This window comes from Benincasa hispida, chromosome 5 (assembly GCF_027475165.1).
Source record: "Benincasa hispida cultivar pf3 chromosome 5, pf3_genome.v1.1, whole genome shotgun sequence".
NCBI classification, from domain to species: Eukaryota; Viridiplantae; Streptophyta; class Magnoliopsida; order Cucurbitales; family Cucurbitaceae; genus Benincasa; species Benincasa hispida.
This window is the reverse complement of record NC_143482.1, coordinates 32,238,165-32,262,861: the sequence shown is the minus strand read 5'-3', so window position 1 is coordinate 32,262,861 and position 24,697 is coordinate 32,238,165. Positions and strand designations below refer to the sequence as shown.

The 24,697-nt window shown below is 32.7% G+C and overlaps 1 protein-coding gene across 1 annotated transcript; it reads left to right on the top strand.

Moving 5' to 3' along the window:
- Positions 1-11,520: 11,520 nt before the first annotated feature.
- On the top strand, positions 11,521-14,494 carry LOC120077456 (uncharacterized). Its single transcript, XM_039031336.2, has 4 exons — positions 11,521-12,003; positions 12,079-12,132; positions 12,863-13,016; positions 14,049-14,494. Exons 1-4 carry the CDS (start codon positions 11,656-11,658, stop codon positions 14,081-14,083), a joined length of 591 nt encoding a protein of 196 aa, XP_038887264.1. The 5' UTR covers positions 11,521-11,655; the 3' UTR covers positions 14,084-14,494.
- Positions 14,495-24,697: the final 10,203 nt, after the last annotated feature.

The following is a 24,697-nucleotide window of genomic DNA, read 5'->3' as shown; positions in this document are numbered from 1 at the left end:
AGCATTCTTGGAGCATCAAGATACTCAAGAAAACAAGTCTCGATACTCGATCAGATCAGTGATGGCTGTTGCAAGATTTGAAATGAGAAGTTCGATGGAAAGGGTGATTTTGGTCTGTGGAAGGTCAAAATCAAAGCTATTTTTCGACAACAGAGAGCTCATAAGGTCCTTCTAGATCTGTCAACTCTGCCACCTACATTAACAACTCAAGAAAAGGAAGACATGGAACTTACAGCCTATGGGACTTTAGTTTTTAATCTCAATGATAGCATCTTGAGACAGGTGATCGATCAAGACACGACCTAAAAGGGGAAGAAGAAATACAACCTTTGTAGACTTGGATCTTCTCTAAATTAGCTCCAATCTCCCCATAAGCGGTTCATAAACAACCATAAGATTCTTTCCGACTATTCTTCTACCTTAGAACAGGATGGTGGAATCTAGTGAGTGACTAATTTGGAGAGGAAAATGTTAAGTCTTTGAGAGAAAATAATTATGAGATTATCACATAATCTCATAAATTTCCACTTCGCTAAGAAACTTTAAAAATTCAAAAATATCTTCCTTTTAAAAGGTCAATACATGCAAAGCATGCAACTTTGAGTTTGATTAGAATTTGACACTAAAAAATCCACTAACTCAAAGTGGGATTAGTGGGGCAAGTGTCTTCAATTGAAGACAACACTTAGAAATGTAAAAGTTGGCATTTTTCACTCACAATTGTTGGATCTTTCCACTAACTCCATCAAAGGTCAAAGTTTGACTCTCAAAATCCAAAGTCAACAATTTTGACTTTTTGACTTTCAAAGTCAAAAGTCAACAATTTGACTTTCATTCCATTTTTACCTAGTCAACAATTTGGACTTTTAATGCAATTTCTACCAATTCCTTTCAATTTCAATGAATTAATTTTAAAATTAAATTAATATTAAATAATTAATTAAATAATTTAATTAATTTAATTTGATATTAAATCCAACACTAATCCCAATCAATATGAATCTCTATTCATAATCTTGATATTTAAATCTTATTTAAATACATTCTAGTTTCTCTCTCTTTATGTTCAATTAAACATTAGGTTAAATATATTGTATATATTTAACACTTTGCTCCAAAAATCAAATTTGAAAACTTCAAATTTCTTCGTCACATTATTCTAAGGTTTAGTCTAATATGAGCTAGTAGGGGGACCTCATGGACCTACAAATCATAGGCTCCAATGATCCGCGATTAATAAACTCTTTAGCCTAATTAACCACTATTCGTTAACTATCAGGTCACTCCATTAAAGCCTAGTAGTTGCATTCCCCTCACTGTAGATATATTTTGTCCACTAGATATAACCATGATTAGTAAGTCAACCCTTCACATGTTGTTTGTAATAACAGCTTGGTCAAAAGTTGTTTTACCCCAAGATTACATCTTGCTCCTTAAATGAACAATTGGTTTGTGATCCAATCACTAAATTGAGTCCCTCTCGGGTTAATGAGATGGTGGGGCCCCTTGTTCAAAACCTGGAGTCAGCACTTAAGGGAACAACCTCTCTACTATCCCTAAAAGTGGGTAGAAGTGAATTTCGTCTTACACCCTATGTCCTCAACTATCTACCCGGTCTTACCTTTGAAATGGGAGGCTTATTGAGTCGGCGTTGTTGAGTTAACCCTCACCCATACAAATCTAAGGATAATTTCAAATAAACAAGAGTTCATAGTTAGCTCAGGATTAAGGTCAAGTTGCCTAGGTAATCACTTTGAAATAGTCAGTCTTAAACAGTAAACGACGTTATAAAGTAAGAGTGATTTATTTCTTGGTCTGATCTTATGCAAACTCATTGCATAAGATGCCCACTCCTCATGTCAATACATGAACGAATCAGGATCACTTCGTTTGTAGCACTTTACAACAAATTGTAACAACTATAGAGTGAGCCGCATCCGATAGTGTTACTAAAATAAAGTACCCAGCCTTATTCATATACTAAAGACCATTTTAGCTATTTACTGAACATGATCCACTCTTATGTCTCCACATAAAGTTCAAGTATTCATATAATAGTGATGGATCTTTAGTTTATTGGATTTATTCTTCTTTCTAAAGCGAGATGAGCAATTCATACATTCAATAACAACTTTATTGAATAAAACCTCAATAACATTTTTAATAATAGAATAAGTTTATTGTTTACAAACCACGAGTTTAGGCCATAAAACTTAACAATGTTTCCATTCATATAACATAGAAACCCCACAACGTCCTTTGTAATTGGGCCAATGAAATCTATATTTAGAAAAGAGTATGTAAGTAGGCATTAAGAAGAAAAACAAACTTGCATTATTTATAGATTATGATTCTTTTTTTTTTAATTTATGGGTCCCTTTTTAAGCTAATTAGAATTTATAGAATCAATTTGTGATCTTTCTACCGTTATTTATTTATAATGAAATCATAATTCGATTATTCTTTCAGGTTTTTTATAATAGCTTTTTAAAAGTTAGTTTATTAGGAAAATAACTTTAAAAAAAGTTTATAACTGAGGATTGTTAGTGTTAATTACATAGTAACTAAACCTCTAATAAAATCAAATGTGAGATCCATAAGACAATAACGAAAATCATAACATCAAATAAGAACCTCAAACCTATTAAACACCATGTGTACCTTGTTTTTAGAGTAATTTGTTTTGGTGAATATTGATTTTTCCTACTAAATTGTTCCAAAAGTACATTTTTTCCCAATTAATTTAAAAAACCACTTTATCTATCCAATTAAACCCTTTTATATAGCTTCCCTTTTACCACATTTACATTTATATACTACTACTAGTACTATTATTATTATTATTATTTCAAATGCACTTGTTCCCTTCTAAATTTCCAATTTCACTTGGTTCCATTTAATTTCAAGTTCTCCCTCCAACAACACTCTTCAAATTAAACATTCAAAATACTTATATTACTTTTATTATTATTATTATTATTTTATACTAGAAGATGTAAAGTAGGTCTTACAAATATACCACATTTCTAAGAATTTTGTCCTCGAAATTCCTATAAGTAGATCGAAGAGTTCATTTAAACTTCATTTTCCTTAGTTGCCTCGAAATTTCTTCTTTTAAAAATTGAATTGGTTTTTGTTCTCTTTTTATCTCACCATTTTTTTATTTCATTAATTCCCAAAATTTCAAGTGGGATAATTGGACTAATGAATTAAAAAATAAAAACAGGATATAATTGAGTTAAAAAAGGATGTTCCCAAGATTAATTCTTGTTTTAAATCTTTGACTAAAAGAAAAGAATTTATGAAACAAAATTCTTGATTGCAAACATGTACATTTGAAAGCTTATATTTGATATTCAACCGTTGTCCGTTTGCACTATTCAGGAATTCCGTTATCTTTTCAAACTATTTTGTTGGTATTAATCCTTGCTTTATTCAATTTTGATCAGCTCCTAAATCTATCGAGGTTTTAAGTTTTCTTCTGAAATTTTCAATTTTTAATGTGAATAGAGAATACCATTTCTGGAATTGGATTCTTGAGATTTTGTTTATCAAGAAGTTTTCTCCTTCCTCCAATTCTTTCTTTAAATCAGAATTTTGACTGCCTTTTAATTTCATTGAAACCATTTCTTTTTTAATTTCTTGAACCTCGCCACGATTTTGACTTATTTCTTTTTTCAGACAATTGATTTCAAATGGTAAGTCTTCTATTGTTACGGTTTTCTGTTAGCATAAATTCTTTCTATTGAATAGATAAATCCTAAAACCATTGATGTCAAATTGTCAAGAATAACCTATCGGATTCCATTGCAAAATTGATGATAGCTTCAAGATGATGATGGGTTTTCCTCAACCAAAACTTCGAATGCCCGTGGAATCTCTCTAGATGGGATTGAGTGCTTATTATTTTGATATATTGGGGACCATAGCTCTTTATATACTAGTTTCCCATTAAACCCTAATTAACTAGGGATGAGCTTCTACTCATTAAGTCCATACTCAATATAGGACCTTAATTAATTAGATCAGGCTCAATCTAATAAAATAATCTAATGTGATAAATTATTAATCCACATAGCCCATATTTTAATTAAACATATTATTATTTAAATATGTCTAACATTTTCTTCTTTCTTGTGTAGCATATCAATTAAATTTCTTTGCCTTACTTATGTTTTCTTTGGAGTTTGAGGGGTTTAAATCATTAACAAATCTTTTAATGTTTTAGATATTGTTCTTTTAAGATCATTATCAGTTTTGTGATTTATAATTTGAAAGAGAACTTCTTGTTCATTTGTTAAAACATTGATACAACCACAAACTGCTATTTCTTCGTTAAGAGTTTCTTCAGAACTTGACAATGATGAATCTGTTTCATCAACAATTTCATGAATATCAGGTTCAAACTCTTTTGAACTAGAGTATTGAGAAGTGCTCGAGTTCAAAAGAATAATTTTCATTACCAATTTCGTTTATGTTTGTTTTTTTTTTTTTTTTTTGCATTTATTAGCATAATGTCCTTGTTGGAATGCCTTGAATTTATTTGTTGGTGCTTCAAACAACCAAGTAAGGGGGTCTCGCTATTTAGAATTCGTATTTAGCATATTTATTTATTTGTAGTTATTTACTATTATGATTCTAGGATTTAGAGTGATAGGCTATATAAACTTTCTAACCCTAGAGACATTGTTTGTGTATTTAGAAAATATTCTCTCTAATAATATTGTTCTCCTTCTGCCCCATGGATATAGCTAATACACATTTAATGAACCATGTATATTTGTATGTCGATTCTTTTACGTCCTTTTATATTCTTTAATTGTCGTTTTTATAACAAACTGGTATCATAGTCATGCCTCATCAGTAAAAATCCTTAGTTGTCGAATAAGATGTAGTCATGTTCAAAATATTCGTTCATGGTTGAGCCTTCAGATGGGAAGAGTTCTCAAGTGTGATTTGAATGGATGACTACTCCATGGTTGAGTTAGCACAAAGATCATATGACCGTTTGAAGGAAGGATCAATGATCCTTTGTTCGAGAGGAGGATTGTTAGGTGGGAATGCGATCAAAGTCCCACATCGGTTAAATAAGGGGATGATCATGGGTTTATAAGGGAGGACAACTATCTCCAATGGTATGAGACTCTTTGAGGTGGTTCCAAAAGCAAAGTAAAGTGGACAATATCATACCAATGTGGAGATACGAGAGGTTTGCTGTCCCCCTAACCCTTCTTTTCTACGTGGATGTCCGTTTACCTTGAATTTTCTTTTGATTTTTGTTTTCAGTTTGTTTATAAGAATTTCGTTTGTGGTATCTTTTGGTATTGAAAGGGATACATTCTTTTTAGGGGTGTTTATAATATCTTTTGACTTCTATAATCTTTGTAAGCTCTTTTTAAAATTCTTTTCTTAGAAGAGCTTGGTTCTAATTTTTCAAAACCATATCAAGAACAAAAGGTTTCATTTCTCTCTTATGGAGATTAGTAGCTTTCTGTAATTTGAACTTTTATTTCATTAGAGATTTATAGTCCACATTCTATAATTTCATTGATTATTTTTCCATAGGTTAGGTCTAGCCATGGAATATTTTAGTTATACATTATATTGAAAGAGTTGTATACCCTTCCTGCCATAAAACTTGGAAGATCGTCAATGTATTGTTCTTTCCAATGTCATTGATTGCAATCATGAAAGGCGTATATTTGTCCTACAAACATATCTTTATACCATTTGAAATTATCCATTTTTTTAGCAATGCAAATTTTTTAAAAAATTTCTTTGGTTTTCATCACCACAATCATTGCTGATGTGAAATAATAGGCTATGATGTAAACTAAGGTTGCAATAGCATCTTCTATTTCTTCTTCTTCTACTACTTCTTCTTTAGAAGCTCCATCGATGATTTTTCCATATTTTCCAATCGTTATAGTATTTTCTACTTTAATTGTTCTTTTTCTTTTTTACCTTTGTCTTGTGAGTTTTTATATTTTATCTGGTTCAGGACTTAAAGAATTGTCCAACCACGTTTTTAATTGTTAGTGAAAATTTAACTTTTAAATGAAAAATAAGGCTTTTTGAGAATCCCACGTTGCTAAGATTACAAAGTGGAACCTCCTTTAGAAACTCTCACATTGAGTTGTGGGTTTTGGCCCCAAGGAATATCCACGTTTTAGAGGGAGTGAGGAGGACAGACAAATGTGGATATGGTGGACATCCCACGTTTTAGGTACGATTAGATGGCGTCAGATGTCAGTATCCCCTTGTGCAAGTAGTTCAACAATGGTCACACCTCACTAAAACTGATGAAAGGCAGAAACGAGAAAAGTGTGTGGAACCTCTAAACGTGCATGAGGACCAGCGTAAGAGGCGTGCGCAATATTTAAAGAAGAATTCATGTACCATGAAATCGCCTAAAGGTGATAGCAAATTCAGGATAATAAAGTGGGATTTAAGGTGTTGAAGTGGTTCAAAAAATTGGAAAACTCCCCTCTCTCAAAATTCATATAATTTTGTATTTCTAAAATTAAAAAAAAATAAATGAATTTTTATAAAATTAATTCAAACAATTAATTTTAATTAAAACCAATTTTAAATAAAATTAATTCTAATAATTAATTTTAAATAATTAAATATCAAATATTAAATTATTTAAAATTAATTAAATTAATTAATTAAATAATTTAATTAATAATATTAATTTTATATCAAATATTAATTTGATAACCAACATCAATCTTGATCATGAATCCTTATTCATGTATATAATATTTAAATCATATTTAAATATAACTTTCCATTTTTTTAAATTCATTATTAAACAATAACATATTAAGTATATCGAATATAAATGATGTTTATCTCCTAAGCTGAATTTGAATAATTCAAATTCTCTCGTCACACTATTCTAAAGTTTAGTTCGATATGAGCTAGCAGAGGACCTAATGGACCTACAGGTTATGATCTCCAACGATTCGAGATTCACTGGCTAAACTTTTTAACCTAGCTAACCAACATTCATTAACTACTGGAACACTCTACTATAGCCCAGTAGTTGCACTCTCCTCACTGTAGATATATTTTTGTCCACTCGATATAACCATGATTATTAAGTCGATCCTTCACAAGTTGTTCGTAATTACAGTTGGGTCAAAGTTACCGTTCTACTTCTGTAATTACATCTTGTTCCTTAAGTACCACTGATCCTCTAATGAGCAATTGGTTTGTGGTCCAACCATCAAACCAAATCCCTGTCGAGTCAATGAGAAGGTGGGACCCCTTGTTCAAGACCTAGAGTCAGGACTTAAGAGAACAACCTATCTACTATCCCTATAACCGGGTAGGAGTGAATTCCATCTTGCAAGACTATGTCCCCAGTTATCTACCCGGTCTTATCCCTAAAATCGAGGGTTTATTGAGTCGACGAACTCGGGCCACTCTCACCCATGTAGATTAAAAGATAATATTGAATAAACAAGAGTTTATAGTTAGCTCAAGATTAAGATCGAGGTACCTAGGTCATCGTGTTAAAATAGTCAGTCTTAACAGTAAACAAGGTTATAAAGTAAAAGTGACTATTTCGTGGTTCGGTCTTATGCAAACTCCTTGCATAGGACGCTCCCACTCACATATCTTTACATGAACGATTCAGAATCACATCGTTTGTATCAAATACAAAGTGGGTTGCATCCATAGTGTCCCTAGGATAAGGTACCCAACCTAATCCTTATACTATAGACTGTTTTGGCTATTTACTCGAAATTGATCAACTTTTATGTCTCCACATATAGTTCAAGTATTCATGCTATAGCCAGGGGTTCTTAGTTTATTGGATTTAGGATTTTTAAGTACAATTCACATATTCAATAACATCTTTACTAAATAAACCTCAATAACAACTTTATTGTAAAATAGAATATATTTATTGTTTACAAACTACGAGTTTTAAGACATAAAACCCAATAGCAATATGTTTGAGGAAAGAAGTCATGCCATTTGTAGAATGTATCTTCATCAGGATTAGTTGTTCAATATTGAAGAAGATGTAAGTAATTGGTACCACACTTAGCTGAAGTAAGAGTACGTGACTGTTCTTTATGTTTGGGGGGACAGTTTCACGTAGCTTGTTCATACCTTGGGACAAGTACAAATGAGCTACAATTATTTTCTGATGGTCTTCTATTTTTATTACTTTGCTGATTTTACACGTTTTTTTTAAGCCTTAGAGTTCACCAACAAGATCAGAAATTATAGCTGTAAGTTGAAGTAAAATCTTAGAGTTGGCCAAAATTATAAGTTTTGGTGCAGTGAGAGGCAAGATCCTCGTTTGGTCTCCAAATGGGAGATTGTTATGTAAAATTGGAGCCGAAACATTTAAGGCCAATTCATTTGTTTTTATGTTAATTAACTCATAAGCAAACATTTCATTGGTTAACGTGGGAGGTGAATCTTTGAAAAGAATACGTTGAAGGTGGTGGAATTTTCTATAAAAGTTAGGATAAATTATAAAAGAAAAAAAAATGTCCCTGAACTCTACACTTTGTGTCAAAAATGCCCTTGAAGTTTCAAAGTTTCAAAAATACCCCTAAACTTCTAAAATAAGTTCAAAAATATCATTGTCGTTAGTTTTGTATGGAAATCGTTAAAGTTTTGTTTAAAAAATACACCTGAACTTTCAAAAGTTTGAAAAATACCCTTAAACTTAAAAAAAAAAATTAAAAAAAATACTCTTCCTGTTATATGAACAGAAACTGTTAATACCGTCTTACCTCTCTAATTTCCATCCTTTTCTCCCCTTCCCTTTTCAACACACTCTTACTCCCCTTTTTGTCAACTATTTGATATTTGTTTATTTAAAATAAATAAATAAATAAAATCGCACACTTTATTTAAGGTAATGAACTATAATAAGAAGAAAGATAATAAATAAAGCACCAAATAATTTTAAGACTTTGCATATTTTAACAAAATTGTACGATTGTAGTTGTGTTTGTGTGTTAATAGTCAAATACTAATTTTTTTATTTGATTATTTATTATATTGGTATATTTTAAGAGGAGATCTTGATTTTAAAATTTTGTAAGATTTTGTGGGATTTTATGTTTTAAGGTAAAATTTTAGTTTTTATTTTGGTTGTTGAGAAAATTGGTGTAAACTAAGAATTGGGAAATTAAGAGAAATATGAGAGCACTTATATTAAAAAAAAAAATGAGGATATCCATATAATTTGTTTTACAATTGGTTCTTTTCGAACTTAAGAGAACTTCAAACAAATTGATCACCATATTAACGGTGGGAACATTTTTTTTTTTACTTTTTGCTTTAATTTTTAAAGTTATTTTTCTCACGAGAAATTAACGGTTTTTGTTCAAATATTAATAATGGAGGTATTTTTGAACTTTTATTAAGTTAAGGATATTTTCGAAACTTGTGAAAGTTCATAAATTTTTTTGTAAACAAAATTTTAATGTTTCCATCCAAAACTGACGGCAAAGATATTTTTGAAATCATTTTAGAAGTTAAAGGGATATTTTTGAAAGTTTTGAAACTTCATGGGCATTTTTGACACAAAATGTAAAATTCAGAGACTTTTTTTTTTTTTTATGATTTAACCTAAAAGTAATGTATTGCCCTGTATTTTTTGTTTTTTGAAAAGCCGAAAGCTTATTTTTGTTGAAGAAAGTAGAAAGTGAAAGAAGCAGCTAGAGTTTTCTTTTCCAGCATTTTTTAGCCCATGGGCGTGAGTGAACGTGAGAGAATTGAGTGTGTTCTCTCTTGTTGATTTAATGGTTTTTCTTATTGTTTATTCCAAATTACTAGATTGTGGTACTTAAAAATCAAATATTTTGGATTGGCTATATGAGAAAGATTTGTATTGTGAGTTTAAGATCTTCGTCATAGTAGATACTGTTCTTGCAAAAATTGAACGTAGTATCAAATTTGGGATCAATCATTATATTTTTAATGTCATTCTCTTTTCTCTTCTCTTTATTATTTTGCTATTTTATGATCAATTACTTATTTGACTCTAACCCAGAGATTAAGATATAATTTAATTCATTTCATATTTATTTATACCTCATAAATTTCCACCATAATCTTATTTCAAACACTCTAAGTATAATTTTAATTAAACAATGAATCATTTTCATTAGCCATATCCCAATGTTTATGTCTAAACTCATTATTTACATATGATACCAAATAAATTATTTGAGAAAATTAATCAGACAATGTATGTTTGGAAAGATGATAAATATTGTCTTATCCACTATTCTAAATTAGAATTAACCAATAATTATCTTTCAACATCTACCTATAAACTTTTTTGAGAAACATACTAATTTTTTTAGGGGAAATTCTTATGAATAGAAAAATCTTAAAAATATTTACACTTTATAGTAAAAAGTTTCAAATGTGTTTTGTACTTTTGAACTTTTTGCTATAAAGTATAAATATTTTTAAATATATTTTTATATTTAAAAATGCTCCTTTTTGAGTCATAATAATTATAATAATAATATATTTTTGGTCCCTAGATTTTGAGTCTATTTTCCTACTACGAGTTTTGAATTCATTTCCATTTAGTTTCTAGATTTCAAAATATTACACTTTTACCATTTAGTTTTAGATTTGTTTCTATTTAATCTATAGATTTCAGGATTATTCATTTTACTCTTTACTCTTTTTTTTTTTTTTTTTTTTACTAAACACATTTTCGTTTTAATGCCTATTAATTAATTATAATTACATTAATTTTACTAATTTTTCATCAATTTTAAAATTAAATAGGAAAGTTATATAACAATTATTTAAAATTAATTAATTGAAATTAACATCAAGGATTTTAGCGAAAATGTGAAGGTAAAAATATAAAATATCAAAATCTAGAAACCAAATGGACATTTTATTCAAAATTAAAAAATTAAAAAAGTTAATAACATTTTAAAATTGATTGACCAAATATAAGTTAGGTAAAATTACCTTTTTAGTCCCCAAGTTTTGAAAAAATATGTATATTTGGTTCCTGAGTTTTTAAATTGTATCTTTTTAGTGCTCAAGTTTATAAAAATAGGTCTATTTGGTCCTTGAGTTTTTAAAATGTATCTTTTTAATTCTCAAGTTCATAAAATTAGGTTTAAAAGATTCTTAAAGTATTTTTGTTTGATTTTTTTGATATTTAAAATTAGAGAAAAAAAGTTTTAGAAAGGATGTGATTTTTAAAAATTATTTTTCTAATTTAAAATGTAATGTAATTATTTAAAATAATAGTATAAAATTATTTAAAGAATTTTTTTTACCTATTTTTAAAAATTTAGAGACTAAAAAAGTATATTTTAAAAATTTAAGGACTAATTGAATATATTCTTAAAAAGTTTGGAACTAAAAAGATGCGAATTATACATGTCCTACGAAACTTGGGAAGAAGATGTAATTTTTCCTATAAATTATATTGAAAATCTAATATCTGTCTTTAACAATAATAATTTATATATATTGATTGACCACGTGTTAAATAAGGAAGCACATTTTTTGAAGAAAAGAGAGGGGAGAACCGAGGGACACAGAAAGCACATCAGTCGAGTGGTTGACCATATTTCTCCCTCCCTTCCCATCTTCTCCGTTCTCCTTAGTTTCTCGGAGAGCTTCCTTTCTTCCATGGATTCCGCCATCTCTTTAATGGCTTCTAATGCCCCTCTCTCCACTCTCTCCACCATCTCCCGCAGCTTCTCTAGCCTCAATTTCACCCACCCCACCTCCATTTCCCCTATCTCCACTCTTTCCTTCTCGCTTCGCGCTTCTCTTCCTCCCCTCCACCGTCGTCAGAAATTTATCTCCAATTTTTCTTCTGGAAACGGCAATGGCGGTGTTCGAGGAGAGAACGGCGGCGGTGGCGGCGGCGACGATGGTGGACCGGACGGCGCCGATGTCGACTCGAAATTGCTTGCTGGAGAAGCTGACGACGATGCCACGCTGTCCGCAGACGTGATTGTTCTCGGTGTTGGAGTAGGAGACGAGTTCTGTCCGTTTTCAGTTTTCGATTGGTGCTAATTTTGATTGGTTTTGTTCTCTTTGGTACAGGGGATGACGTGCAAGGGGTGTTCTGCGAGTGTCAAAAGGATTCTTGAAAGTCAGGTGGTTAATACACTTATGCTTTCTTCTTGCCTGTATTAGACTAGTTATCCAATCCTAGATTTGACTTGAGAATGTTTATACAATAGAGGAATAGCCAATTGGTTTTGAAAAGAATCTATGTTATCTAATATGGTATCAAAGTTTATAAAGTCCAAATAGACATTTGATAAACAAGAACAGTGAACACATAGAGACATCTTGAGGGACACTTTGAGATCCTAATGTAGTTGAGATACTCCTCCAGTTGCCGATTGGTTAGGATAAAGAACCCGGTTGTTTAACCATCCTCTTTTTTTTTTTTTTTTTTTTGCTGGTTGAATTGAAATGTAGAAACTGTATACTGTAGGAATTGATTGCCTTTTCTTTTACTATAAACAATTCTTTCTTGTTTCATTGATATCTAAGAATCAGAGATTGGAGAAGGATGAATACAGGGTGTAATTGCATTTTCAGTATAGAATTAATTGTTTTACATTTCAAGCTCTCCACATACTGGTGTTAAAGAATATATATGGAAGATTAAATTTATCATTATCAACAAGCTTAAATTTTTGAATTGACAACAAATCAATAGGTATTAAAGCAGGACATGGGGCCAGAAATTTCATTTTCTTCTCAATTAGTATTGTTGATAATCTTCTAATTTTCAAACTCCCAGTAAGATTGCAAAATTTTCTCTGTCCTGTCAATAACTTCTTCATTGTTCTTCTTCTCTTTGTATTATGGACAGCCACAAGTGTCACATGCTAGTGTTGACCTTGCTTCTGAGACAGCAATTGTGTGGCCTGTAGCTGAAGCAAAAATCACACCCAACTGGAGGGAAGAGCTAGGAGTGGCACTTGCGAAGCATTTGACTACTTGTGGTTTTTCTTCTAAGGTTCAAGGTCAGCATCACAAATTCATATTAAATCACAACTCACAACCACATCTGATTTATCGTGTTATCTTCCCATTCTTCTTTCCACTTTCGTTGTTGCTGTCAAGGTTCCCACTTTCAGTTCATAAGCTTCCAATCTTTCTGCCTGAAAAGCATGCTTATGAATTCACTTTCAAGTTTCTTCATTAGCTGTTTGGTTCACCATATGAAATGATAAAACCTATCATTCCATCTAAACCTTCATGCTACTCAATGCTTGAGCATTTAAGCTAAGTTGTATGGTAGTCATATGGTGCTTTTTTGTAGTATTATACTTAAAAATTTAGTCAATCTAGAAGCTCGTATAAATTCTATTGTCATCTAGGTCATCTCAGTTATTGTTGCTAGAGTTCGCTAATTCGTATTTCTCATCATATAATTTGTTCACCAATCACCAATTACTTGGAGGTCTTTGGCAGATTCCTCTGCACTCAATAATGGGATTCTGGGGTCTGAATTTTAGAATTTTGAGTACGTAATATTGGGATCCACCATACATGATTGAGTGACTAAGATTTTGCTTAAACAACCTAAAAAATTCAACATAGTTTTTGACCTGTTTGAAATGAATTAGTGTTGTCCTCTTGTGCTCGTGAAATTCTCTTTCCACACATAAAATACTTTATAGAGCCTGATTGATTTTCATTTTGCACTTGTTCTACTTTATTCATGCATAATTCAAGAATTTAGTTGAAGGATCTTTGATTTGAACTACACAAAATCTAGTTGTTAACTGTTTAGGCTTGTGTATCAAGAATCTAGTTGTTCTTCAAAATTGCTATATTATTCATTTATAAATTTAGGCAGAAAACTTCGCCACTTGTCAATATATTTAATTTCATGATGAAAATATAGATCCTTGAAGGAGAGGTACAAAGAAGACTAATGAACAATACTTCAGCCTTGCAAGAGAAAAGAAGAATAAAAAGAACATTCAAATGTATTGTTTCAGGATTATGTAGTTCTCATGGTCTATGTGAATAATGCTGGTTGTTTACAGGACAAGGTGCTATAGGAGGCGATGTTTCGCTATAGTAATGCAAAAGTTCAAAGACAAGTGAATTTTATGACACGATATGAATTTGAAGTTCTGCCTGTTTCCTTGAATTGAACTCAACAATAAGTGCAGAAGCCAAAGAACAGGACTCAATTTGTTGCAATATGTATCAATAAACTAATTGATTTCAGCAGTTGACGGTGTAAGATTGTTTGGAGACTCTTGAGACTGGAAATCTGGTGTTGTATACTGTGAGAAGAGTGACATGTTTCACGTGTAGTATTATGAATAGGAGTACAGTCTTAGAAGCTGATTAAGATGTGGTTTATATTTGGTTGTTTTTATATGCAAATAACATTATCAAGTGTTGTTATGCTCCTTGTTAAGAATATTAACTAGGGGTGTTCATGGGTTGGATTGGGTTGAATTGAAAGACTTTTTAGATCCAACTCAATTATTCAAGTTGTAAATTTCTTCAACTCAAATAACCCTTATTAAAAATTGAACTCAACCCAACCATGAAATATTTGGGTTGGAGTGGTTCGGGTTAATCGGGTCATTTATACAAATTTTGTTCTAAAAAGAAGAAAAACTTAAATATGAAAAAATCTAATTTAATTATTATCATATATTGGATTAAGATCAACTACTCAATTTTAATTTATATAGTGAATTTTCTTTCTAAAGGCAAATAAACTACTTTTAGTTGTTGAAGAATAAATTATTCAAAAAATATTGGAATTAAATAAAATTAAAACCAATATATATATAACTGTGTTATAAGTAACAAAAAAAAAATATATTTTAAAGTTAATAATAAATTCGGGTTGGTTTGGGTTATATTAGATGAATCTATGAATTAACCTAACCCATGAAATTTTCATTTATTTAAACCCAATCCAACCCAAATGGGTTGATAACCCAACCCAAACCGCACAAGGTTGAGTTGGGTTGATCGGTTTTTTCGGATCATCGGGTTTTTTGAACACCCCTAATATTAACATTTGAAAAAATCTCAAAAAGCAAAAAAAAAAAGACCTCACTTCTCATTCTCTTTTGATCAAAAATCTTTCTCTGGACCAAGAAACCCAGGGTTGAACTTTCTGACTCACCGTGCATCAGCGAGACTAACCTTCATTACAATACTCTCCTTTGGCCCTCCTTGACAGTTATACTCCTTGACTCGCAGAGGTTTACTTTTTCCACAAGGACCAGCAGGGACCTCAATTAATAGGGACAGAGACAAAGATGAGGATAGAGAATACATGAATGGTCAATGTATTCTTCGCCCTTGCCCCTGTTTGTCATTTTAATTTATTATATTATCATAATTATGGTTAAAAGTTACCGTTAGTCCCTAAGTTTTGTTAGATTTAACATTTGAATCCATGAACTTTCAAAACTAACAATTCGGTCCTTGTAATTTACAAATGGTAAAAATTTAGTCCTATTAAAAGATATGCTAAATTGGTCTTCTTCCTCGGTTTGCTGCACCAACTATCGGAAAACATCCCTATCAGAGGCAGTACCATTGAACACTATCTAGTCTCAGTCCTTTCTACGAATGTGTTTCTTGCTAATCAAATGTTTTTAGCTTTTCTTTGATGGTTGGAATTTAATGCAAACACATCACCAAGTTACTGAGAGATTGCCTATATAGGGAGAAGTCACCTGCAAGAAGAGGGGTTAGTTAGAATTTAGAACACAGACAGCCAGTAGTAAGAACTTTTTCACCTCTGTCGTTAATAAGGAGTAGGAGGGACGACCACCATTTTTCCACCATAAAGAGGTGTTGTCGAAGAGAAGCTTGAGAGAGATATCTTCTTCAACTCCTCCACCAAGTTGGTCATAGCAAGCATTAAAAACAAGCCAAAGAGGACAAGAGATTGAACTCTACGACTTGATTTATTCCTTTTTGCATTTCCATAAACTATTCCATTCAATTGAACTAAGTTTGTTTGCATCAACACTTATTATCTTTAATTCAATCTTATTTTCGACCATTCTTCACTTCTCCATCTTTTTACTTTCAAAGTTGTTTGTGTTTGTGAACTTTCTGGCTTGTTGAATGCATGAAATTTGTTGCTTGAATCTTATTGATCAGTAAATTGAAGTAAAATAGTAGTTAAGTCACTAAAGAGAGTAGTTTAATTGTTGAACGCATCAAGTCGGGGCGTGAAGTAATTTTAGAGATAGAATTGTTCATGTCTATTGTCTGTTCTTTGTTACTAACGCATGCACCCTAGAGATAGAATTATGTGTGGCATTCGCATAAAGAGATGTTGAACATAGCATGAACTAAAGAACAGATTTCCAACGCATAGCAAATACACTTAGATTGTAAATAAACATTTGTGTCATCCTCATTCCATTATCATTGTGCTCATGTAAGCTTGCTATTCCTACTAAGAAATCAACACATATCATTTACACTTAAAGAAATTCATCCATTAACCCATTTTCCCTCTCATAACTTCTATTTCATCTTGTATACGTGCCATTAGCTTAGTGTAAATAACCATTTTCCCTCTCATAACTTCTATTTCATCTTGTATACGTGCCATTAGCTTAGTGTAAATAACTATTGTCTCAGTTAATTAGGAAACCTCTGCATTTGATCCGAAAACAAACCCTGCGTTAATACGCTCTAGAATCCCAGCATTCGATCCTGGACTTACCAACAAACTTAGGTTAGATTTATACTTGGTCTAGCTTAAGAGAACTTGTACGCATTAACAAGGTGTGCACGCATCAAATCTATCACTAATGCATCACATTATTTTCAGACCAAGAGATAGATCAATTTGTCATGCATCTTCATTCATTATAATCACCCATCGTCATTTACATTCATCATCATAAGCACTATTAAGAATAAAAAATACAGCGAACAAGTTTTTGGAGTCGTTGCTAGAGATTCTAGCAATATAGCTAACCGAATTTGGTTTTTGTATCTTTTTATAGGAACTTTCAATCGAAGGAGTATTACTAGTTGAGTTTGAAGATGTGAACGTTTTATGAGCAGAGAGAACACTTTTGAACTCATATACAACCCTGAAATTGAAAGGACCTTCAGACGAAGAAAAAGAGTAAATCGACGTTGAAGGTTAAGGCAGCAACGACAAAAACAACAACAAATGATAGACGAACAAATTAACCATGACTTGGCTCAACAGCTAGCTCAACTAGCTAATGTTGCAACAAGACCGATCCTAATGGCAACAACAGCATGCGTCCAATACGTGAATATGCATCACCAGTGTTATATAATTTCTCGCATGGGATCATCTACCCAACGCTTGACAGGACAAGATTCGAAATGAAAGCTATCATGCTCCAAATATTATAGATAATAGGAAAGTTAGGAGGTGCCCACGGCGAAAACCCCCATGCTCACATGAAACGCTTCTTAGAAACCTGCAATTCGTACGTGATTCCTAGAATCACATCAAATGCAATCAGATTATCCTTGTTCCCTTATTCACTCTGTGATGACGTTAAACAATGGACAAGCTCTTTACAGCAGGGCGAAATAACAACATGGGACAAGTTAATGGAGAAATTCATGCAAAAATACTTCCCTCTCACAATTAACGCAAGGAGGTGTCGGGAGATTTTAAATTTTAAACAAGGAGAATTTGAAACACTTAGCGTAGCATGGGAGAGATTTAAAGGGTTGGTCAAAAGTTGTCCTAACCATGGGCTATCTCTGACTATACTAATGGAAACCTTCTATGGTGGATTGAACAAACCTTCCCAAATGGCAATAGGTGCAGCCGTCGCAGGTGGCATTATGGATAAATCTTATAACAAGACCAAGAAAATTTTAAACCAGATTATCAAACACAACATGGAATAGGTTGATGCCGCTTATGGCTTCAGAACAGACAATAGGAGGCAACCACAAAATGTGATTTACACTAACATAGTAGCCACTCTTTCAACACAAGTAGCTGCAATGACAAACATGTTGAAAAATCTAACTATGAACAATGCAACATAAACACGGAGTGTGCAACAGATAGACCTATCGCATTGATAACTTGTAGAAATACAAGTTATTGTCCCTCAAAAGTTGTAACAATTAGGATTCTTAATGATAAAAACTCATTTGTCTTAAAGGAAAATGCATGGAATTCCTCAAAAACTACTAGCCTTTACAAAAACATTCTTATGTAGAGACATAAGAGTGGATCAGCTAACGCATGCTTTCAATAAAATTCGCTAAGTGTCGCAGGCTCAGCTAACACAAAGACATGCGTCTGAAGGATTCCATGTTGGGTTTTATGTCCTAAAACTCGCAGTTTGTAGAATGATTAACATTTTCTATAATCAATATATTTATTATTGATTTCATAAATTGTATGAAAGTCTAAATCCAATAAACTAAGACCCATGACTATTGTATGAGTACTTGAACTTTATGTGGAGACATAAGAATGGATCAAGTTTGAGTAAATAGTCAAAATGATCTATGGTACATAAATAAGATTGGGTACCTTATTTTGGTAACACCATTGGATGCGGCCTACTCTATAGTTGTTACAAAGAATTGTAAAGTGCTACATACGATGTGATCTTAATTCGTACATGTTATGACATAAGGAGTGGGGGCTTCCTATGCAATGAGTTTGCATAAGATCAGGACCAAGAAATAAGTCACTCTTGCTTTTGAACGCTATTTATTGTTTAAGATTGATTGTTTCACTTAGATGACCTAGGTAACTCGATCTTAATCCTTAGCAAACTATGAACTTCTGTTTATTCAGGATTGCCCTTAGATTTACATAGGTGAGGGTTGGCTCAACAACGCCGACTCAATAAGACTTCTATTTCATGGGTAAGATCGGATAGATAGCTAGAGACATAGGGTGCAAGATGGAGTTCACGCCTACTCGATTTAAGGATAGGAGAAAGGTTGTTCTCTCAAGTACTGAATTCAGGTCTTGAACAATGGGCCACACCCTCTCACTGGGTTGAGAGAGTTTGTTATAGTGATTGGATCACAAACCAGTTGTTCATTAGAGGATCAGTAGGGACTTGAGGAATAAGACGTAATCTCGGGGGTAAAATAAATATTTGACCCAACCATTATTACGAACAATCTGTGAAGGGTCAACTTGCTGATGATGGTTAAATCATGTGGACATAATATATCCACAGTGAGGGGAGTACAACTATGGGTTTTAGTGGAGTTACTCATTAGTTAACGAATGAGGATTAATCTAGTCTAATGAGTTTAGCCAATTAATCTCAGATCGTTGGAGCCCGTGATCTGTAAGTCCGTGAGGTCCCCTACTAGCTCTAGAATAGCGTGATAAGTTAATTTGAAACGTTCAAATTAGAATTAATGGAATTAGTAATTATATGAGATATAATTACATATTTAATTTGAGAATTAAACGGAATAGGAGAATTTATATATTTAAATATGATTTAAATATATAAAGATAGATATGTGTTAAAATTAATTTAATATTTGGTATTAAATTAATTAAGTTTTATTTAATATTTAATTTATGAAATTAAGTTTTATTTAATATTTAATTTATGAAATTAATTTTAATTCTTCAGTTTTAAAGTCAAATTTTGATTTTATGATAAAATTGAAAAAGAGAAAACAAAATACAAAAATGGAAAAAGAAGATTTTCCATTATCCATCTTCTAAGTAGCTCACACAAAATGCATTCAACTTTGCCTTGTCTTCTCCAAGCATGAGCTGCGACTCATGCAAATCTCTCCTTTGCATGTTGATCTGCAATATAGTGAAGAGATTGAAGTGAAATTCGGGCATGCAATCTATAGAGAATTTTAGAGAAAATTCGGGTTGAAGAAATGGTTCTTCAACAAGATTGCTGCTGTGAGCTTTTCTTCTTCATCCCTTGATTCAAGCTTGTTTTGAGTCCCACAACTCAATCTAGAGTACCAAGAGAATAGTGGGGAAGATCTTGAGGTGGTCTGCAACAAGATTTAGAGAAGATAACAGTTAGAGAATGAGCTTTGAAGAAGTTCTACAAGAGGTATGTCTTGAAACTCACTTGTTTTCTACAAGAGCGTGCTTTATATTTTGCCAAAATTAGTGAATTTGAGTGCTTAGATAATCCTTGTGCTTCCACTGTTGTTAATATAATCCTACAATTGGTATCAGAGCATCATATAAGCATTCAATTCGGTTTAATTTTGGTTTGGTGGGTGTTTTATATGAGAAATATGAAACTGATGTACTGATATGGTTTTCTGAGTTTTGGCTTTTTAATTTCTCATTTAAATTTGTAATTGACTTTTGTGTGTTAGCAAGAGTCTTTAATTTATTTGGAGTCATTAGAGTTGAAATTAAGATGTAATTGAAGAAATAAGTGAAGAAAGCCGAGCTGCTATTCCAATTTTTTTTAGCTTCTACTCAAAATCGTTGTTTAGGTTCAGTTGCTAAGTGATCGTCTAGCTCTAGACATTATACGATGTGAAGAAAAGCTAGACGATCGTATAACAATTGGCACTGGTCGTTGTGATGTTGAACGCTAGGCGATCGTGTACCTGCGGGAGCTAAACGATACGTTCAATTTGCTATACGATAGCACTAAGCGATTGTTTAGCTTTGGCATAGAACTAAACAATACGTTGAATTTGTTATACGATGGCACTACACGATCGTGTAGCTGCTGTGTGCGCTAAGCGACGCGATGAAATGCTACGCGGTAGCGCTGAGCAATCTTTTAGATGCGGAGCTAAGCGATCGTGTAGATGAAGTGCTAAGCGATGCGTTGAAGTTTCTATGTGATGGAACTAAATGATCGTCTACCTACGAAATGCTAAGCGACGTGATGATCTTTTATACAATGGAGCTAAGGGATCATTTAGCTACAGTGGATACTAAATGATGACATGAAGCATTAAACGATGGTGTTAAGCGATGGTTTAGTTCTATACGATAGAACTAAGTGATAGCTAAGCGATGGAGTTGAGTGATCGTGTAGTTCTATACGATAGAGCTAAGCGATCGTTTAGTTTCGGTAGACACTAAGCGATCGTGTAGTTCCATGCAATGGAGGTAAACGATTGTTTAGTTGCGGAAAACACTAAGCGGTCGTGTAGTTCTTCACAACACAAGGCGATGGAGCTAGACAATTGCCTTCAGTGCTACACGATTGGCCTTTGCAAGACTTTGAGGTTGGACCGAGAGTAGTTGGTTCGACCGATTTTCTGAAGGTCCAATCCGGTTCAGCCTTAAAGTTTTTTTGGCTGGTTCGGTTCAGACTTTGATGGTCATGTTCAGACTCATCCAGTTCGGTTCAAAGTGCTTGAGTTCGATTTTGAGCGGTTCAAGCGGTTTGAAGACGGTTTTAAAGCTGATTGTAATAGTTAGGCTTCTGTTTGCTTGTTTTTGCCAAAACTAGAACCATATCAATTTGTGTTTAATTATTTACGCATTTGATGTATCTTATAATTAAATAAATCTTGTATGTGCATATAGTATGTCATTTAGATTTAAAATCCCACCATAGGAAGCATGTTACATGCATTGAAAGTATGTTATAAATGTTATAATATATAGTATGCATGTTAGGATTTCTTGTATTTAATATAAGTGTTATATTAAATATTGAATGCCTTATGTATGTTGTGGATGTTTAGCATGTCTAAAGTTTTATAAGTTGTTATAAAATTGGGTTAGACATTTAAAATCCATAAACAACAGTTGCATGCTCACGTAGGTTGACCACCTGTTTTAATTGATAAAACTTATAAAATCGAGGTTACAAACTCAACCGATATATAATCCTGTCTAAGGCTGAGGGGTACTTAAGTTGACGGTTTATAGAACACCTCCTACCTGGGGATTATGGCCGAATTATTGAGCGTTGGTAACCGGTTTTATGAGCATACGTGAGTGATGTGAGGTAATAAATTTGTTTATCACCTAGACATCGAAGGTTAAAATCCAATTATAAAAGTTATACTTGGATAAACCACATAGACTTAGGGTTGTTTTATTAGCCAAAAAGAACCTAAGTATAAATCTACCTAAATAGAACACTTCAGTGGCAGTTTAATAACTTTTATATGATAGAATTATTAGAAAACTTCAGTGGGAGATAATAACATATACGATACATTATTTTTAGCTCTCACGTCTCTAAGAGTTCACAATCCAGATTTAAGCGGTACTTTGTGTCATCTTGGAAGTGACCTCCCTACGGAAAGTATTTTTTTAGCTTAAATCTAGATTTCAGTAAATAAGAGGAAGTTGTTCAAATATAAGTCTATTATACGATAAATAGATTTCAACTGTCACATCTCCCTATAGTTTACACCGTGAGATTCATATGATACTTCGTGCCACCTTGGAAGTGGCCTCCCTATGGAGAGTGTTTTGTATGAGTCAATATCAAGGTAAATGGAGGAAGTAGTTCATAGTAAGTGGGTGAAGGATATGTGTCAATATATCCTAAGGTCTCCTCCATTAGTCTGAACCGTGAGATTCCTATATCACGCCTGCAGGTTAGCTTTAAGCGGCTCTTTGCTAGTCGTTTAGTGATAGCTATCCCTACGGAGGGTTATAACATAGGATTCAGAACAACCCAGGCTTCGGTAAAATGAATAGGGTTTTATAGTTTCGTCTTGGATATTGTCTTCTTTTTCAGAGACAAGTTCATACCGTCCTATAAGATCTGAAAATGGCCGGTCACACTTACAATAATTACTAAGTTGTTAGTAAAGATCTTGACCGAAAACGATAATTAAACAACTATTGGAATAATAGTTATTCCGGAGACAATAGGAATAAGAGTTATTCGGGGGATAGTGTTTGGTCAAAATTGTTTGCTTCAGTGAAGGAGTATCTGACTGCCCCACGGTAGCACATATTCTGACTCACTAAAGTATCATTGCAAATAAATAATGGTTATGGGTACATTATTATTCTTTTGCTAAAACTTGATTTTGGATTTAGTTACAATTTGCTAATTAGAATTTGTTTGACTTTTATCAGCATGTCGAATTCTTCTGTAATACTCGCTTCCAATGTACATAACGGTAAAATCAAATCAATAAACAAATTACCAGTGGTTGATTATACCAAAAGAGTTTTAACAGAGGATTTTCCTCTATCTCTCAACTCATCTAAAATAATGAATTATGTAGATGAGAATGCAAAATTCGAACAACAAGATAAATATGATTTACTTGTTATCGAAGCATGTTTAGTGGAAAACGATAAAATCTGGATAATTGATTCAGGTGCCGCTAATCATGTATGTACGATCTCATAGGAAACAAGTTCTTGGAGACAGTTGACAGAAGGTGAAACAATCTTTAAGGTAGGGATCGAGGAGTTTTTTTCAGCCAAAGCAGTGGGAGATATGAAGTTATTTTTAGGAGATAAGTACATTTATTTGAAAAATGTATATTATATTCCTTCTATGAAAAGGATTCTAATATCTGTCTCTTGTTTGCTAGAACAAATTCGTAAAGTTTATTTTGAAAATGATGAAGTGTTCATCAATGTGGGAAATAAACAGATTTGCTCTGCAAAATTAGAAAATAACTTGTACATATTAAAACCAACTGAGGTCAAAGTTGTTTTGAACATAGAGATATTTAAAACTGCTGGGACTCATAAGAAGAAGAAGCTTTCTCCAAATGCCTATCTTTGGCACTTGAGACTGGGTCACATAAATCTCAACAGGATTGAGAGAATAGTTAAGAATGGTCATCTAAATAAGTTAGAAAATAGTTCATTACTACCATGTGAGTCTTGTCTCGAGGGTAAAATGACAAAAAGATATTTTTTCTGGAAAAGGTCTTAGAGCCAAAGAACCCCTAGAGCTGATTCACTCAGACCTTTGTGGGTCTTTAAATTTTAGAGAGAGAGGAGGTATAAATATTTCATCAATTTTATAGATGATTATTCCAGTATGGGCATGTTTACCCAATGCACCAAAAGTCTGAAAGTTTTGAAAAGTTCAAAGAGTATTAGGTGGAGGTTGAGAACCAGTTAGGTAAAAAGATTAAAACACTTCGATCGAATCGAGGTGGTGAGTATATGGACACAGAATTCCAGAACTATTTGATAGAACATGGAATTCAGTCTCAACTCACAGCCCCTGGCACACCTCAGTAGAACGGTATGGCAGAGAGGAGAAACAGAACCTTGTTGGACATGGTTCGTTCCATGATGAGTTATGCTCAGTTGCCAAATGCTTTTTAGGGACAGCAGTTGGGACTACGATGTATATTTGGAATATAGTTCCCTCGAAAAGTGTTTCTGAAATGCCTTTCGAGCTCTAGATGGGATGTAAAGGAAATTTACGTCACTTCAGAATTTGGGGTTGTCCAGCACATGTATTGGTGCAAAATCCTAAAAAGTTGGAACATTGTTCAAAAGTATGCTTATTTGTAGGCTACCCAAAAGAAACAAAAGGTGGTTTCTTTTATGATCCTCAGGAAGATAAAGTATTTGTATCAACAAATGCAACCTTCCTGGAGGAAGACTATATAAAGAATCATCAACCTCATAGTAAGCTAGTAATAGAAGAAATGTCCACAAATGCATCAACAAGATTTGTTGATAGAGCAGGTCCTTCAACAAGAGTTGTTGATAGAGCATGTCCATCAACAAGAGTTGTTGATGAAACTGATACTCCACATCCTT

Bases quoted from the DNA above. Each gene is read 5' to 3' on its own strand.
- LOC120077456 (XM_039031336.2), top strand. From the start codon at position 11,656: ATGGATTCCGCCATCTCTTTAATGGCTTCTAATGCCCCTCTCTCCACT. The intron at 12,004-12,078 runs GTAGGAGACGAG...TCTTTGGTACAG, and splicing joins TGATTGTTCTCGGTGTTGGA to GGGATGACGTGCAAGGGGTG. The intron at 13,017-14,048 runs GTCAGCATCACA...GGTTGTTTACAG, and splicing joins TTTTTCTTCTAAGGTTCAAG to GACAAGGTGCTATAGGAGGC.